The 18,139-nt window shown below is 42.8% G+C and overlaps 1 protein-coding gene across 1 annotated transcript in view; it reads right to left on the reverse strand.

Moving 5' to 3' along the window:
- Positions 1-2,298: 2,298 nt before the first annotated feature.
- LOC117475288 overlaps positions 2,299-18,139 on the reverse strand; it is a 119,361-nt gene continuing 103,520 nt past the window's right edge. The window contains exons 4-6 of the mRNA XM_034121476.1: positions 9,611-12,754; positions 9,188-9,292; positions 2,299-3,926 (exon numbers count right to left, since the gene is read on the reverse strand). Coding sequence (XP_033977367.1) covers positions 2,299-3,926; positions 9,188-9,292; positions 9,611-12,754 — 4,877 coding nt within the window. The remainder of the gene's footprint in view (positions 3,927-9,187; positions 9,293-9,610; positions 12,755-18,139) is intronic.

Raw genomic sequence — 18,139 nt, forward strand, 5'->3', positions numbered from 1 at the left:
CTCCTCTATTCTTCTGTCTCTGTGTTCCTTTCATCTATTCTTCTGTCTCTGTGTTCCTCTCCTCTATTCTTCTGTCTCTGTGTTCCTTTCATCTATTCTTCTGTCTCTGTGTTCCTCTCATCTATTCTTCTGTCTCTGTGTTCCTCTCCTCTATTCTTCTGTCTCTGTGTTCCTCTCCTCTATTCTTCTGTCTCTGTGTTCCTCTCATCTATTCTTCTGTCTCTGTGTTCCTTTCATCTATTCTTCTGTCTCTGTGTTCCTCTCCTCTATTCTTCAGTCTTTGTGTTCCTCTCCTCTATTCTTCTGTCTTTGTGTTCCTCTCCTCTATTCTTCAGTCTCTGTGTTCCTCTCCTCTATTCTTCAGTCTTTGTGTTCCTCTCCTCTATTCTTCTGTCTCTGTGTTCCTCTCATCTATTCTTCTGTCTCTGTGTTCCTCTCATCTATTCTTCTGTCTCTGTGTTCCTTTCATCTATTCTTCTGTCTCTGTGTTCCTCTCCTCTATTCTTCAGTCTTTGTGTTCCTCTCCTCTATTCTTCTGTCTCTGTGTTCCTCTCCTCTATTCTTCTGTCTCTGTGTTCCTCTCCTCTATTCTTCAGTCTTTGTGTTCCTCCTCTCCTCTATTCTTCTGTCTCTGTGTTCCTTTCATCTATTCTTCTGTCTCTGTGTTCCTCTCCTCTATTCTTCTGTCTCTGTGTTCCTTTCATCTATTCTTCTGTCTCTGTGTTCCTCTCATCTATTCTTCTGTCTCTGTGTTCCTCTCCTCTATTCTTCTGTCTCTGTGTTCCTCTCCTCTATTCTTCTGTCTCTGTGTTCCTCTCCTCTATTCTTCTGTCTCTGTGTTCCTTTCATCTATTCTTCTGTCTCTGTGTTCCTCTCATCTATTCTTCTGTCTCTGTGTTCCTCTCATCTATTCTTCTGTCTCTGTGTTCCTCTCATCTATTCTTCTGTCTCTGTGTTCCTCTCCTCTATTCTTCTGTCTCTGTGTTCCTCTCATCTATTCTTCTGTCTCTGTGTTCCTCTCATCTATTCTTCTGTCTCTGTGTTCCTCTCATCTATTCTTCTGTCTCTGTGTTCCTTTCATCTATTCTTCTGTCTCTGTGTTCCTTTCATCTATTCTTCTGTCTCTGTGTTCCTCTCATCTATTCTTCTGTCTCTGTGTTCCTCTCATCTATTCTTCTGTCTCTGTGTTCCTCTCCTCTATTCTTCTGTCTCTGTGTTCCTCTCATCTATTCTTCTGTCTCTGTGTTCCTCTCATCTATTCTTCTGTTTCTGTGTTCCTCCTCTCATCTATTCTTCTGTCTCTGTGTTCCTCTCATCTATTCTTCTGTCTCTGTGTTCCTCTCCTCTATTCTTCTGTCTCTGTGTTCCTCTCATCTATTCTTCTGTTTCTGTGTTCCTCTCATCTATTCTTCTGTCTGTGTTCCTCTCATCTATTCTTCTGTTTCTGTGTTCCTCTCATCTATTCTTCTGTTTCTGTGTTCCTCTCCTCTATTCTTCTGTCTTTGTGTTCCTCTCATCTATTCTTCTGTCTCTGTGTTCCTCTCATCTATTCTTCTGTCTCTGTGTTCCTCTCCTCTATTCTTCTGTCTCTGTGTTCCTCTCATCTATTCTTCTGTTTCTGTGTTCCTCTCATCTATTCTTCTGTTTCTGTGTTCCTCCTCTCATCTATTCTTCTGTCTCTGTGTTCCTCTCCTCTATTCTTCTGTCTTTGTGTTCCTCTCATCTATTCTTCTGTCTTTTGTGTGTTTGTTTCTCTTTTGGTCATGTTGTTGTTTGCGTCTCCTTTTAGTCCTTTATGCATCAACTTTGTCTTGTTGGGTCTCATTGTTGTTGCTCATTTTATTTTTCATTGTGTTCGTTTAAAGTCTGTTTTCCGTCAGTTTGCATCTTAGTATTGAGGTTTGTGTTTATTTCAGTTATTTGGGATTTTATTGTAGTCGTGTGAGGTCTCTCTTTGAGTCGTTTGAAGTCGATATCTAAATAGTTTTACACCTCATGTTGTTGTTGGTTTTGTTTGTGTCTCCTTGTTGTTTTGCATTGATTGTATTTGTGTATGTTTTCTGTAGAGTTTCTGCATCCAGTTTTCTTGAGTGTGTGAGAGAATTAGAACTGAGGGATTTGAGCCTCTGCAGACCGTTGACATGCACTGCAACCTACAGAACTCACTACAGGAGAGCACGATAGGGCCTCTTTAACCCTCTGTGTCCTTTCTGCTGACGTGTCGGCACAGGTGAGAACACTTGAGCAGATTGTTCACATTTCTCTGGAGTTTCCTCAGCCCCCAGTTTCTCCTCAGCTTTATGGATTATTTGGGTAAATGCTGACGATGGTTTGCGGCCTGACTTCTCTCCTGATGAGGGTCTGAAGCCTGCAGGGGGTCTGACTTCTCTCCTGATGAGGGTCTGAAGCCTGCATGCGGCCTGACTTCTCTCCTGATGAGGGTCTGAAGCCTGCAGGGGGTCTGACTTCTCTCCTGATGAGGGTCTGAAGCCTGCATGCGGCCTGACTTCTCTCCTGATGAGGGTCTGAAGCCTGCATGCGGCCTGACTTCTCTCCTGATGAGGGTCTGAAGCCTGCATGCGGCCTGACTTCTCTCCTGATGAGGGTCTGAAGCCTGCAGGGGGCCTGACTTCTCTCCTGATGAGGGTCTGAAGCCTGCAGGGGGTCTGACTTCTCTCCTGATGAGGGTCTGAAGCCTGCAGGGGGTCTGACTTCTCTCCTGATGAGGGTCTGAAGCCTGCATGCGGCCTGACTTCTCTCCTGATGAGGGTCTGAAGCCTGCAGGGGGCCTGACTTCTCTCCTGATGAGGGTCTGAAGCCTGCAGGGGGTCTGACTTCTCTCCTGATGAGGGTCTGAAGCCTGCAGGGGGTCTGACTTCTCTCCTGATGAGGGTCTGAAGCCTGCATGCGGCCTGACTTCTCTCCTGATGAGGGTCTGAAGCCTGCATGCGGCCTGACTTCTCTCCTGATGAGGGTCTGAAGCCTGCATGCGGCCTGACTTCTCTCCTGATGAGGGTCTGAAGCCTGCAGGGGGCCTGACTTCTCTCCTGATGAGGGTCTGAAGCCTGCAGGGGGTCTGACTTCTCTCCTGATGAGGGTCTGAAGCCTGCAGGGGGTCTGACTTCTCTCCTGATGAGGGTCTGAAGCCTGCATGCGGCCTGACTTCTCTCCTGATGAGGGTCTGAAGCCTGCAGGGGGTCTGACTTCTCTCCTGATGAGGGTCTGAAGCCTGCAGGGGGTCTGACTTCTCTCCTGATGAGGGTCTGAAGCCTGCATGCGGCCTGACTTCTCTCCTGATGAGGGTCTGAAGCCTGCAGGGGGTCTGACTTCTCTCCTGATGAGGGTCTGAAGCCTGCATGCGGCCTGACTTCTCTCCTGATGAGGGTCTGAAGCCTGCATGCGGCCTGACTTCTCTCCTGATGAGGGTCTGAAGCCTGCACGGGGTCTGACTTCTCTCCTGATGAGGGTCTGAAGCCTGCAGGGGGTCTGACTTCTCTCCTGATGAGGGTCTGAAGCCTGCAGGGGGTCTGACTTCTCTCCTGATGAGGGTCTGAAGCCTGCAGGGGGTCTGACTTCTCTCCTGATGAGGGTCTGAAGCCTGCAGGGGGTCTGACTTCTCTCCTGATGAGGGTCTGAAGCCTGCATGCGGCCTGACTTCTCTCCTGATGAGGGTCTGAAGCCTGCAGGGGGTCTGACTTCTCTCTTGATGAGGGTCTGAAGCCTGCATGCGGCCTGACTTCTCTCCTGATGAGGGTCTGAAGCCTGCATGCGGCCTGACTTCTCTCCTGATGAGGGTCTGAAGCCTGCAGGGGGTCTGACTTCTCTCCTGATGAGGGTCTGAAGCCTGCAGGGGGTCTGACTTCTCTCCTGATGAGGGTCTGAAGCCTGCAGGGGGTCTGACTTCTCTCCTGATGAGGGTCTGAAGCCTGCAGGGGGTCTCAAACACGCTTCATGAGGACATCCTGGCTCAGTTTGCTGCGTTTAAAACCTTGGAGAACGAGTTATCTTCAGTTTCTAATTATCAGGCGAGCCGTCGTTCTTCTGCTGATTTTTTAAAGACTCCTTCTTTTTTTTAATTAAAGACCTCAGAATTTGTCTGTTTTTAGAGAATGAATGAAAAGCAGTGATTTCAGGTGAAAGGGGAAAGACACATGAACACCATCTTTAAATGTTGAATTGTTTCTGTGCTTTCCTATTTGGTATTTACTTCTTTGAAATGTCTCATCATTCTTGCATTTGCTTTTTTTGTTGCAAGTCAGGTGGTTGAATTCCCAGCATGCACCACTTGAGGGTGCTACTCAACTCTAATGCAGATACAATAATATAAATTATAAAAGGTCTAGAAGGAGGAGGGGGGAGGTCCAGAGGTCCAGAGGTCCAGAGGGAGGGAGGAGGGGGGAGGTCCAGAGGGAGGGGGGGTGCAGCGAAGGCCCTGTCACTCCCCAGGTCCAGAGCTTCGTCCTGATTGGCTGCAGTAGGTTAGCTTCAGCAGACCTGAGGCGACGGTTTAGTTTGGTTTCAGAAAGTTGTTTTGCCTCCATGTGTTGATGTCAGTGAGGCAGTTGGTGAGCTGGGAGTGGGTGGTTGCAGAAATAGTTTTTGTAGAGAGGGAGAGTTGGGTGTCGTCGGTGTAACAGTGGAACCGGAGTTGGTGTACATTATATTATATAATATTAAAGGTGGGGTAGGTACGTTTGAGAAACCGGCTCGAGATACACTTGTTGTTATATTCCATGGAATGCTCTTAACATCCCGATAGCAATGAATATCTGAAGTGCTTTGACAAAAAATCCATAAAAAATATCATCTGTGGAAGCTGTAGTACTGTAAAAAGCACGACCAATCATCTGAGCCGGCCCGGCTAAAATAACTGGATGGCCTACCTGCCTGTCAGCCTTCCATCTGTGCACAAACTTATCTTGTGCCCTCATTGGTCATGTGCGCGTTCGTGTGTGTTGGAGGAGGGGCTCTGTGAGGAAGTGGCAGATTTTCTCCGGTTGTGTATTTTCAAATTCTAGCGCACTCGAGCTGGTTTCTCCAAAATTACCTACCCCACCTTTAAAGACAGTTTAATATTACATATTATTCCTTTAAAGGTCCCCTGTCATGCAGAATGCACTCTCTGATGTCTTCTCTACATCACCATGTGTCCCCGGTGTGTCGCCGGTGTGTCCCCGGTGTGTCCCCGGTGTGTCAGGAGACTCACAAAGAGTCAGGAAACAAACCCCTCTCTCTTTTCCTCCGTACCCACATCTCTAAAAACGGGGGACCAACGGAGCTGATCCAGATTTGCTGCGTCATGACCACATTACTAAAATGTGGGCGGTTTTTACACCCACGGGCCAATCAGAAACGTTGCTGTCAGAAACAATGAGACGTGTTCTGGAAGTAATATGGTCTGTGTTGACATTAGCATGCTAACACTCAGAGCTAACCTGTACTGGAGAGAGCATGTGTGAAGAAGCAGGAAATCAAAAGGAACTCACCTTGTGGTAAACCTGAGAGAGAGAAAGAGTTTGAGCTCCATACTGTTTCAGAGAGAATCCTTGATGTGGTTTGGAACATGATCAGAGGCCTGTACTACGAAGCTGGATTTTGGCTTAGCGGCTAACTTCAGGGAAATCTCGGGCTTTCCGGTCCTACGACGCTGGTTCTCTTTTTAGCAGGCTAGATCTCCATGGTAACTTATGCTGAGCGGCAAACCTGCTCCGGAGCAGGTTAGGTGGCAGGCTAAGAGATCAACTCAGTGAAAGCACCGCCTGCTGACCAATCAGAGCTCTGTGTGTGCGGAGTTTAAAGCGATCAAGTCATATTACAGGATAGAGGAAATACAGTTTAAACTGCAGTTGCAGGAAAGACGGCCAGCCAAAATCAACTGACTGTGTGAACGAGAACATTAATAGAATATCCCCTCCCATCTTCAGAGCAATCTGACTATTATAACATTAGCGTTAAGAAAGCTTACTTAAATATCTGCCACAACATAAGTAACCGGATCAGAGTAACATTACGTACAGTCCGCGGCACTGTGAGTGCAGACGTCGATGTGTCCCATTATCATTCATATCATATCACATCATAATGTATCATATATTTCCTTATCTGAGTCAGCTGAGCCGTATCTGGCCGTGCAACACTCACAGTGTCACATACTGTATGCAGAAGTATTATTTTAAGCAACACATTAAGTTGACGAAACACTCGAGTCAAATTCTCCTAATTAAAGTCAGATCCACTCGTGTCTTGGACGGGGCAGTGATTTCATAAACCTGTTAATGTACGCATTCAAACACTTTTTCTTTTACCAGCTGTATTCACCTTGCGTTGAACACTTAAAGTGTTTAAGTCATAGATGTTTAAAGTTTAACTTCTTCATATTTGTCTAATATTAAAGTTTACTTTTCATTCAGGAAGTATGACGCTGCGCTGTCAGTACGCTTGTCCGTGTTTGTGATTGGTCGAATGCTCCAAATACCACCCCTTTCATGTGAACGCGCACCTAACTAGATAGGACACGGCGGCTTGAGCAATCCACTTGATAACCAGCGTCGTAGTACAGTTTAGCGAGAGCGCGTATGTTTTGGATTGGGCCAACCGGCTAACTCAAACATATCCAGGTTAGGTTGAACCAGCTTCGTAGTACAGGCCTCTGCACTTTTCCTTGTACATGTGATGTTTTGGTGTTGTTGTTGTTTTGTTTTTTTCTGTTAACTGTCAAGTGGGAAATAAGTATTTTTTGTGTTTCTCTTATTATCTTACGATACTGTTCTGATTGGCTGTGAAAGAGAAATATGAAGGACATTTTTTTTAGAAAGGCGCAGGTCATATCAGATGACTTTCTTCTCCCTGCTCCTTTTCGGTCCATGGTGTGTTTACAGAGACATGTTTTGTTAACAATTATTATACATTAAGTTTTGCATACCATGAACGGAACAAATACAAATGAAATATGGAGTTTAATCACGGCAGCATTTAGCTGAGTTTCTGCTGCTAGAATTCTCCTGATCAGATGCTCATAAGCTCCGCCCCTCTTTTCTTTTAAACCAGAATCATCTCTTTAGTAACAGAGGAGGGATGAGGCTAGAATGATCTGTTTGGTATTGGAGCAAAACACATCATAGACATGTTTTTTATATATTTGTATGTATCTGAGACCCTTAATATATGCCTAAAAACAGCACGATAGGAGATCTTTAAATCAGATGTATTTATTCTAATTAGTGTGTTTATGTTTTAGGACCCCTTGAAGATGAGATGCTCCATCTCAAGGGGCTACCCTTCAATACATTCTCAGATCTAAAGTGAGGGAGCGTTTACACTGCAGGGTCAGACACACTATTGGAGGTTAACATTATGTTCTGCTCATTGTAATGACTCTGCAATCAGTCTAATCATGTTCTTCTTTAGTGATTACATGGAGATTTAGTGATTCTCTGAAATCTAACTTGGAGAGGTAACATATAAAGTAACATGGAAATACTCAAGTAAAGTACAAGTACCTCTAAACTGAACTTCAGTATTTGGGTAAATGTTTTAGAGGCTTTGAAACGAGGAGATAAAGAAGGCCAGAAACATTTGAGACAAAATGACATGTATTTATTGTTAATGAATGATTTCTCCATCTGTCAGTAAATGATAATCAATACACATCAGTATCAGGTATAATGTTTTTAAAACTCAAAGAATATTAAACTAATAGTAAGAATGTTAAACTAAGCAGGAAGCTGATAACCCGGTTAAAACAACAACACAGTAAAACGATTACAATGGAAATAAATTCAAACTTTATGTGAAAAATACAAGATTTAAAAGTTATACTTTTTCCCTTCAGCTGTTGATAGATCTTCTTTAATCTCCTTATTCTCATATCTGTTGTTCTGATTAAAATAAACTTGACATTAGTCTGAGTTATTGTTTAACGTTTAGAAAGGTCTCCATCATCCAGCAGGAGCCACCGTATCATTTCAGGACACTCAGCAATACAATCCATCATTAACAAAACTCACGTAGAGTTACACATCTCAAAGGAAATAACATGAAGAGCAGAAAAAACATTTAGCAATAATCTGATATTTGTAAATGATCATAATAGAAAATAAACATCACTTTTAATAAACTTGCAGGTTTCATCTTTTCCATTGGTGGTGATGGTGTCAGGACGTTAATGATTTCTGCACAAAACAATCACACTTTCACATTTCATGCACATGGTACATGTTACTTCCTGTCAAACAGAACATGCAGATTGCTCCTGCAGGGAGATGTTTGTGCAGGAGAACAATAAAGCTTTGTAATTCATTGATTAACACTAGAGCTCTGAGTGCGGGTCTATTTGGACTTCATGTGTTGTATCAGTGACGGAAGAAGTATTCAGATGCTTTACTTTGGTTAAAGTTATAAAACCACATTGTATAGATACTGTTACAAGTAGAAGTCCTGCATTCAAAATGTCACACAGGTAAAAGTGTGTAAAAGTATAATCAAAATGAAGCTATAGTAATAAATGTAAAGGTACCCGATGCAGAAGAGTAAAGAGTAGAGTGGTGAAGTAAAGAGTCCAACATTTCACTTTGAACTGCATTCCACCTCAGCGCTGGGTGGACCGGGTTCTCTCATATTCCTACAGAACCTCTGATCCAAACAGCCTCACACGGGGCAGCACCTCCCCCTGGTCCATAGCAACACACATGCCAAACAGGAAGTAGATGGGTCCCAGGGTTGGTGAGATCATCTCAGATATAAAAACACAGACGTCTTCCAGTTTGTTGATAGATCTCCTCTTGGTCTTGCTGCCATCTGTTTGGTCTTGGTTTGGTTTTGATCCAAAGGATTTGTGATCACTGTGGACTCTGGAGGAGCTTCTCTCGGCTGCTCCTTCAGCATTTCTTCAAGACCAACCATCTTGCTTTGAAAAATGTTATCTTTCAAACGATAACTTTGTAAGAATAGAATAAAAAAAAGACATGTCCGATGAACATTTGTGTCATGGTCACTTGGTTGTGTTGGCCATCAAGGACTCTTGATCAGTATCACTCACTATCCTGTCTTGTTTAATTGTGTATTTACACGTCTCTTCTTTGATATCATGTTCAGCTCTTGTCTTGGTCTCAGTTGGAGCTGGTCTTGATGTTGCCCTCAGTTAAAGATTCTTCACTTTAAAGCAGGTTTTCTCCTCTCCTTGTTTTACCCATGAGCTCTTCTTGTCCCCTAATGTTCATCAGGAGCTCAACTCGTTGCTTCCAGCCTGACTTGCCGTCAGATTTCTCTCCCTCAATCAGCAGGTCAATGTACTCTGGAGTGGAGAGAGGATTTGGCTTCAGTGAGATCTCTCCTAGTCTGTTCTGACACTTAGCAGACCTCTTCATTATCTCCCTCTCTCCAGTCTGAAGACGCTGATATTCAGACTTCATTCTGTCGATCAATTGCTCAACAGTTCCCTTAGCCTTTGAGGCTTTCAGGTACTTTTGTTTCAGATCATCCAATGTTTGCCTTTCTTTAACCTGCTTATACTCCCATCTGTACCTCTGGTTAACATGTTGACTCCAATGACATTTGCCTGGACACTGTTTACATTTTCCAAAAAGTCCCATTACAGAACACATCATTTTACCTGCATCACTGGCACATTTACATGGCCAGTGACAGGTGACATTACACACCTGACAGTTGGTGCTGAACTCTCCAGACCCTGATATATCTACTTTAAAAGGCTTCATGAAGACTACTTCAATCTCAAATTTCTCATTTCTGTTGATCTCTGCTTCATGCAGTTTAAGTTGTTCAGAGGTCTCTTTAATCTCCTCAAGCTTGGCTAACTCAGCTTTAACCTGCTTCTTTAAATGTTCCATTGAGATCTGGAGCTGCTGTCTTTCTCTGAGGACTTCCTTTGGCATCATCAAGCTTTTGGTTGTTAGCTCATCAGTAGCAACAAAGAACCTCTTCATGCTTTTTTCCCCCATTTGCCAGAACATCTGAGCAAAGCCTCCATCTTCCTCCTTTCCACTGGAGTCAGCAGCAGATGATTGGTTCTGTGCAAACAAGGCAGAATTATTGAATTTGAAGTGAACTGGCAGCCCGTCTTCTGCTTTAGGACATGGGACACCTGAAGCTTTGATCGCCTCTAGAACTGGTGGGCGTTGGCCGTCTGCGAATGTCACCAGAACCTGGATGTTTTCTGCCACATCTTTGCCAAAGATTGAGAGCACAGAATCAAACACATCCTTCTGTGTTGGTGTGAGCCGAGCTGAAGAAGCTGGAACTACAAAACACACAGCGTCAATTTCACTGACGCCACGCTCTGAATAGAAGAGATTAAGAATCTGTTCTGTGATCTCCTCATCTCTTTTTATCCCTCTTGTATCTCCAAAACCTGGAGTATCAACAATGGTCAGAGAGTAATTGATTTTAAAGCCCTCTTGGTGGTTGATGTTGTACACAGTGACTTCAGAGGTCTGGCTCTCAGCTTGAGATCTCGACTGATCCTCATCAACTAACTTGAATCTGAAATGGTCCTTCCACTCTACACCAACAATGTAGTTGATGAGTCCATTGATCAGAGTGGACTTTCCAGATCCAGTTGCTCCAAAAAGCATTATTGTGCGATTTTGCCTCGTGCTTTCTTTGCCAAAGTTGTACCTCCGACATCCATCAACTTCCATGTCTTCTTCTGTCAGAGGCAGTTTGTAAACTGAGGGAGATTCAGAGTTGATCCTTTTGCTTTCACTTTTGAGGAATTCTGTGAGAAGTGCACGTTTAGTTGTGCGGACATTAACAGCGATGCTTTCTTTGCTTCTTCCAGCTGCACCACAATCACACCTGACCCTGACAGCGTATTCTGTCTCTGGCTGAAGTCCTGAAATGATCGCCTTCTCAGCTCCAGCCATCATTTGCTCCCAGTGGAGATCTTCCTCTTTCACCTGTTGGTCTGGTTCGGCGTACTCCACGATGTAGCTCAAAACGTGGACATCTTGTCCGAGCTCAGCAGGTTTCTCCCAGCTGACTGATATCTCACCTGAGGTAGATTCAACGTGGAGTTTTCCAGGAGGGCTGCAGGGTAAGGTTTGAATGGATCCACTGACTTCATTGGCTGGCCCGGCACCTACTGGTGTCGCTGCCCTGCATCTGAACATGTACTCTGTGTTAGGACTCAGGCCGCTCACTGTGACTTCTTCAGCTTTGGATGCTGTCTTTTGTTTCCAGCCGTCCTCTCCTCTGACACCGTACTCAACAGAGTAGGAGGTGATGTCCTCTGCTCCAGATGTGGGTGGAGAAATGTTCAGCGTCACACTGTTGTGGTTTATATCACTTCCTGTTACTGTTGCAGGCTTTGAAGGCGGCTCAAAGTTCTCATTGTCAGAAAGGCCGTCTGTATAAAGGTAGATGCTGGCACCTTTCTGTGTCTCGTTTGTTAAACCCACCGTCAGGAATGTGATGTTCTTGTTCTCCTTGTTGGCCTCTGCAAAATCACTGAAGAGCTTTGCTTTATGCCGCATTGCTTCCATTTCTTTTCTTGAGTTGTACCATTGATCTGGAGGGGGGGGATCTTGAGCATCGTCTGGTTTGGGTGTTTGTTGAAGGTAGTTTGATAAAGTTGAGAGGTACGGTTCATCACTTCCCAGCGAGGTGAAGACAAAACACACAGCATGCTCTGCATTGAAGCTTTCTTTGTACAGGTCTGTTTGAGATGAGATGATCTTGGTGTTTGTCATCATGTTGGTCAGAGACATCACGGTGTATATTTCTCTCTCCTTACAGTCCATCCACTCGTTCAGGTCCTTGCTGTTGAAAGGAGAAGAACATGTCTTCCTCAGTTCCTCTGCGAGCACAGCTTCTTCTTCTCCTCCTCCTCGGATTGATGGAAGTTTCTTTGCCAGGGTTTGTTGGAATTCCAGTTTGAACTGAGAGCACTTCTGTTTAAAGGTTTTGAGTTTTTTTCCAATCTGTGGGAACTGCTGTGCAGTTTGAGTTCTCAGTGCATCATTGAACCTCATTTCCAGGTCACTGAAGTCCTCCAGGACACTCTGACATTCTTCAACTAATCCTATACTTATCTGACGGACAAGTTTAGCGGCAGTAGAATCTAAACATGTCAGAGGTAACAGCCAGACCTTCACTGGTACTGCGTTTTCCCCGTTGGCTCCCAGCAGCTTTGGCAGACTTTGGTACACCTCTACTGCCTCCTGAAAGGATGTAGGAGGTTTCTGAATCAAAAAGTCTCCAAAGAATCTGCAGGACAGTTTCTCAACATTTGTTTTGTGCTTGTCTTCCATTTTCAGCGAGCCTTCGCCCTCTATTGAAAGGGAGCTAATTTTCTTGATCATCACCTTCAAGTTGCCCTGAATGTCTTGATGGTTCTCGTTGACAGACACCTCACGGTCAAAGACAAAGAAGGCGTGTGCCCCATAAAGGATACCTGTGACTACATGTGTTGCTATTTCTTGATCAAAGACATATGGATGCTTAACATTGCCTCTTCCAAGATGATTCATGGACAGTTCTTGGACCTTTGTGGTAGCTTGGTACTTCAGTGTTACTCTGGTCTGATTTTTGGAAGTCTTACTATCGTTCAGGTATTTGGCTGATCCACCAACCTCTACCAGTCCACTCAAGAAACTAGCCTTCAGTGATGCTTTAACATTAAGTGCTGAAGATTTATCCTCAATTGTTTCAGATGCAACTATATCAAAATCATTATAGCTCTGTGGTCGTTCTCCAATATGATTTTTAAGGTCATCACGGTCCCACAAAGTGATTCCTGCAAAAGAAGAACAAACATCAAGCTAGAACCAAATGTAATGTTAATACACACTATAACTTTAAGGGGACTCAAAGCATCGTCCTTCCAATAATTGCAGCTTTCCTGTTGTTAGGAACTGAAATATAGAATGATTTGTTCAGTGATGCGCTTCCTGAGAACATTTATGATAATAGAGAAAGCATAAAGACACAAATCAGTTTAATGTACTTTACTATGTTCACGACTGTTACACTGCATCCTTATTGTGAACCTGACAGAGTGTTGCAGACCGAAGACAAGCGTGTCCGGTTGAGCCAAACCATAAAAAACGTTATACGACAGGCACTATGATACAGGGTTATTTTTGGGTTATTTATACGGTAGTTTTAGGAAACAGAGTTTTTTTATTCTGTGATCTCTGAACACCTTCGGTTGATGCTGTCATCTGGCTGTCCTGAGTTTATTCCAATAAACAATAAAAGTCAAATAACTTCCAGTTCAGCGGTAACAGTGACAGATAACAGCATTTAGTAGCTTACACATTGTAAACATTTTGTGATTGCCATGGCATGTTAAACTAAAAGTATTCAACCAAAGTCACTGTGTATAGTTTGGCTAGCGCTGCTCTCAAACAAAGGATAATGACAGCACTACTTTCTCCAGCATCCATCACCGGCCAAAATAACCCTGATGAGAAAGCTTTCCTGCAGGTAGTGAAAGCCAAGATGGACACTTCACGTCACACCTGGCGTCTACTAGAGTGCTGGTCTCCATGCTTAAATCAAACAAGACCTGGAGGTCATCCAACAGGGCACCTAAGCGGACATTATTTATATCAAAACGTCATAGCTGAATTCTGTCCTTTAGCTCATGCGTTGGTGGATTCTCAGTTGAATATTTGAAGATATTTGGTGCGAAGTTGTTGCCAGACTTCGTCTATGTTTTTGGTAAGTCTTTTGTTGAAGGCCTCCTTTCATTGTTAAGATATTGGCTCATCTCCTGGAATAAAGGCTACCTTCCATTGTTTCCCCACACCACACTTTATATTTAAAAAAACTCTCTACTCTAATTTCAGATCCCAATCCATCAAGACTCGTTATATTTCAAGTTGCACTTTACTGACAGTATATACAAAATGTGAACGGTTTTGGAAATTGATAGAGGGAGTTTAAGGCCTAATATAGTTCATCAATATGGGTGTCACCAACCCAGTCTCACATCTAAACGTGTAATAACTACGTTGGTCCACAACTTGGGACGTAGTATTTCTACAAAAACGCCTCTGAAATTGTAGGATCCCTACGTTTTTTTTCACCATTAATTTCCGATGGCTGCCGTCTATGTCACGTGATCTTCAACTTTCTCTCCGCAGAAATAAAAAAACATGGCCGACCTTCGTTTTATTCTCGGTAGAAAATGCCTATTTTAAGGTTAGTTTGGTCATTAAAATGCGTTTTCATGTCATTTGATGCGAGAAATATGAGTTGTTATTTCAGATTATGTGTGCAGTGGATGTACATGATCTTTAGTTTGCTAGTTATTACGAAGAATACTTCATGAAATTGTGTAAATACAACGTTTTCATTGTTACCAAGGTGGTTGCTAGGGACGCTGCTATCGATATTATGTCTGTTATGTTGTGTAACTGTTTAATGGTGTTATCTTTATTGCTACCCCCTTCCCCGTCAATTTATAGTAAACAGTGTCTCGGGCTTTGGCTATAGGGCGGCTCAAAGTATTTTGTCCGGCCGTTGTGAAGACTGGTTTGTTTATTGTCCTTGTTTTTGTTTTAAATAAAGCATATTCAATCAAGACATGCCAAACATGTGACGTCATATGACGCGTCGCATCTGCGCACAGGGAGCAGGGAGACCTCTTATTATTCATCCATGAGGGAGACCCCGAGATCCGTATTCTATGAGGTGTGATTTTTGCCAAAGAACAGATAACTAAGCTAACTGAGCGGAGAACTGACGTGTCAACATGCGCCAATGCCTCCATCAATTTTGAATGGGTTGACCAGTGGCGTCGCCTGGCCTGGGCATGCAATGAAGGCTCGATAATCAGCTCACGGCATATAGGCAGGGGTAAAGTGGTATTTTGTATGAGTGGGGGGCGGACCTCACCTCCTCTAGCCCCCCCACTCATAAAAAATACCACTTTACCCCTGCCTATATGCCGTGAGCTGATTATCGAGCCTTCATTGTAACAGTCGCGGGTGTATTGTGTGTGTGCGTGTGGGGAGTGTTGCAGTAAAAAATGCCACTGTAGTGCCGCTGTAAGTACCATATGTGTTCGGCCTACCAGATGTGTTCGGGGTCCGTTACGCTTACCAATGACGCATTGGCTGTACGGTAACCCAAGAGGACATTTTACACGGTCAAATTCCGAATGTATTGAAACTCCAGACTCAACGTAAGAGCTTGAGCCTCTTCGGGGGGTGCTAACATTTAAACATACACTTCATTCTTTACTTTGTCCGTTATTATATGTCGAAGATATTACTTTTTTCTCCGTCATGTTGTTTCCATAGCAACAACTTCAAAATAAATAAATCTAAATAGATGTGTGTTCTAGACGAAGGTACGTTTTAACCGTTTGTTTTTTAGTTCTAATTGAAAAAAAAAATAAAACGTTTTTTTGTTTTTCAATTTTGCCCCAAAACGGAAAAACGGCAATTCAGCTCGTTTTTCCGTTTTTCTGTTCTTACTGTTAAAACATGTATACCACTCAATGTTTCGTTTCCATAGGTGGGTGTGTCGCCAGTGCCTCCTTGCTTCTGATTGGCTAGTTTGCCCTATGCTTGCGCTGAACTCTTCAAAATAAAGGTTCTAACTCTTTGCCTTTACACTGTGCAGAAATGACAAGCGATAACATTATTTTTGGCCATACATTTTTCATAAGACTGATGAAGTTGGAATCAGTTGTAGTTACAAGTAACTATCCCAAATACTATGAAATACTTTTACTGTGTAGTTCTTGATACTCTCCTGTCAAAGTCCCCTTCATAACTCTCGGGATTGGAAACAAGCGAGCTTTGCATTCTAGATCACAGCGCTAGCTCGTCCTCCTTACCAGCAACCAAACGCAAAGGTACACACACTGTAACTTTGTCTTGAAAGAACGTTACGCATCGAACTGATGTTCACAATCATGTTTATTTCATAATATTCATCATATTTTATGTTTAACTTGCCTCAACAACATTAAACAAAGTTCAAGCATACATGAAGCACTCTTCAAAAAGGAACAATCCTCCGTGTTTGAACCTCTTGAATCGCTGCATAGCCGATTTATTTGGACTGGATTATCCCAGAGAGGCCAAACATTCTTTATAACACAGTTTCAGATTTGTGAAACCTTAATTCTATTTGTGAAAATACAAAAAAGGGAGATTTCAGTGCTTTTTTACATGTAGACCACATTAGACCAGGTCCTGATCTAAAACCACTATACCTAGACTCATCAAATCTGGACTGGATTATCCCAGAGAGTCAAAAGATTCTTTATAACACAGTTTCAGATTTGTGAAACCTTAATTCTATTTGTGAAAATACAAAAAACACATTCCTAGTATGTTGTAAAACTACATGGCGACTAAGATCTTGTATATTGCTTATTTTCCCCTCTTAGGAAAGCGGACACGGGATGCGAATTTCTTTGACACCGCCCAGGCGTTGGAGGACCGGCGTGCCGTGGTGAATGAGTCGCTGCGTGGGGATCAGATGGTGCTGTTCACCAAGGCCCAGGAAACGGAGGACAAGATGCTCACCTCGATGGAGCGCCAGGCAGAAGTGTTCAAGCAGCAGATGGAGCGCCAGCAGCACCAGGATGAAGTGTGGGCGCTGCGCCATGAGGAAGCGTCGGCGCAGCGGCAGGATGAGCGACAAACTGCATTTAATAACAGTTTATTTGGTATCGTTTTTGTAAATACTGACACACGACACACAACGTTGCACTAAGGTGTGTATGCTGCTGAGAATATCCCTACACCTGGGACAGTTTATTTTATATTGTTATTACTGTTATGACTTTATTTTATATATAATGTTTACTGACATGTACAACTGACACTTTAGTTACATTTAAAATATTTCTATTTAATGTTATGTCTTGAGAGTGCAATAAAGAAAACCAACATGGCGATTAAACAGATCCTGTATCAGCCATCCTACGGTGAAACATGGCAGTCATGTGTGCTTTCCGTCGGCCAATCCTTTTCCTAAAGCTTTTGAACTGCCTTTGATGCTGAAGAAACTTTGCGATTATAGCATTCGACGTGTGGCGGCTCCGGATTTTTGTCGGACGCCTAATAGGCTCAGGCTCTGGCCGCATTAACGAAGTTACAAAGCTGTATAACATGAGCACAAACAGCACAACTCCAGTCGACTCCATCTCCATCATGTCTGAGGTCGGAAGGTAAACAACAGACAGTATACGCGGGAAGTTTTTCTTCTTCTCTTGTTTTGTAGCGGATTGCAAACAACTTTAAGGTGCTTACCGCCACCTACTGTACTTGTAATCTTCCCTCAGGGAAAAGTACTCCGGTGTGAACACGATCTGTACTAAGTGCCCTGGGGTTAAAAGCGCCAGGGCTCTTAGTGCCGGAACTAAGTACAGGAAAGTACTTGGTGTGAACGCGGCTAAGGATAGAGGGTGTAAAGCAAATGTGAAGATAAAGGAGGGTTAAGAATACATTATATCGCATTTTTTTGTTTTACAATATCTTAAAGTCTATTTTTAACACACTATTGAGTTGGCTTTTTCATTACATTTAAAATATAAATTGTACCTAAAATAATACGGAGTGAGCAGGGTATACATATTCAAACCATTATGCAATTATAGGATATTTTTAGTTCGACAGATATTTGTCCAAATTGACTACAAAATAGTACAAATGCAAAACATAAAAACAAATGTTTTTTGGTGAGTGAAGTCCAAAGCCGTATTATAGATTCTTTGATTGTGTAATTACAAGGTGAGAGAAAATAGATCCACATTGTCCTATTCAACTTGTATTTTTCAATCTTTTTGTACATTTTTCTTAGAAAAACCTTTTCTAAATTAAAGTAAATTATTTAAAAAGGTTGAGTCAATATAAGACTAAAATAGTTGAAATTGAACGTAAACTGTGTCAAACACCACTCCTGAAGTTGACTTTGGTTGAAGTTTATTATAATATTGATATCATATAAAGATCTATATATAACATTGATTAAGCCTTACGGGTCCCTTTTAAAATATATATATATATTTTGTATAATGTTCTGGTGCCTTATTTTCAATTTGAAAACACATGGCAATTTTATTAATACAGCGGATGAAAAGATTAGCAGGAGGATCAATTCTTCATGGGTGTCATTGGCTCTCTAGATAAAGGCAGTATCTGTTTGCTAACCT

Source organism: Trematomus bernacchii, unplaced genomic scaffold, assembly GCF_902827165.1.
Source record: "Trematomus bernacchii unplaced genomic scaffold, fTreBer1.1, whole genome shotgun sequence".
In the NCBI taxonomy this organism is placed as follows: Eukaryota; Metazoa; Chordata; class Actinopteri; order Perciformes; family Nototheniidae; genus Trematomus; species Trematomus bernacchii.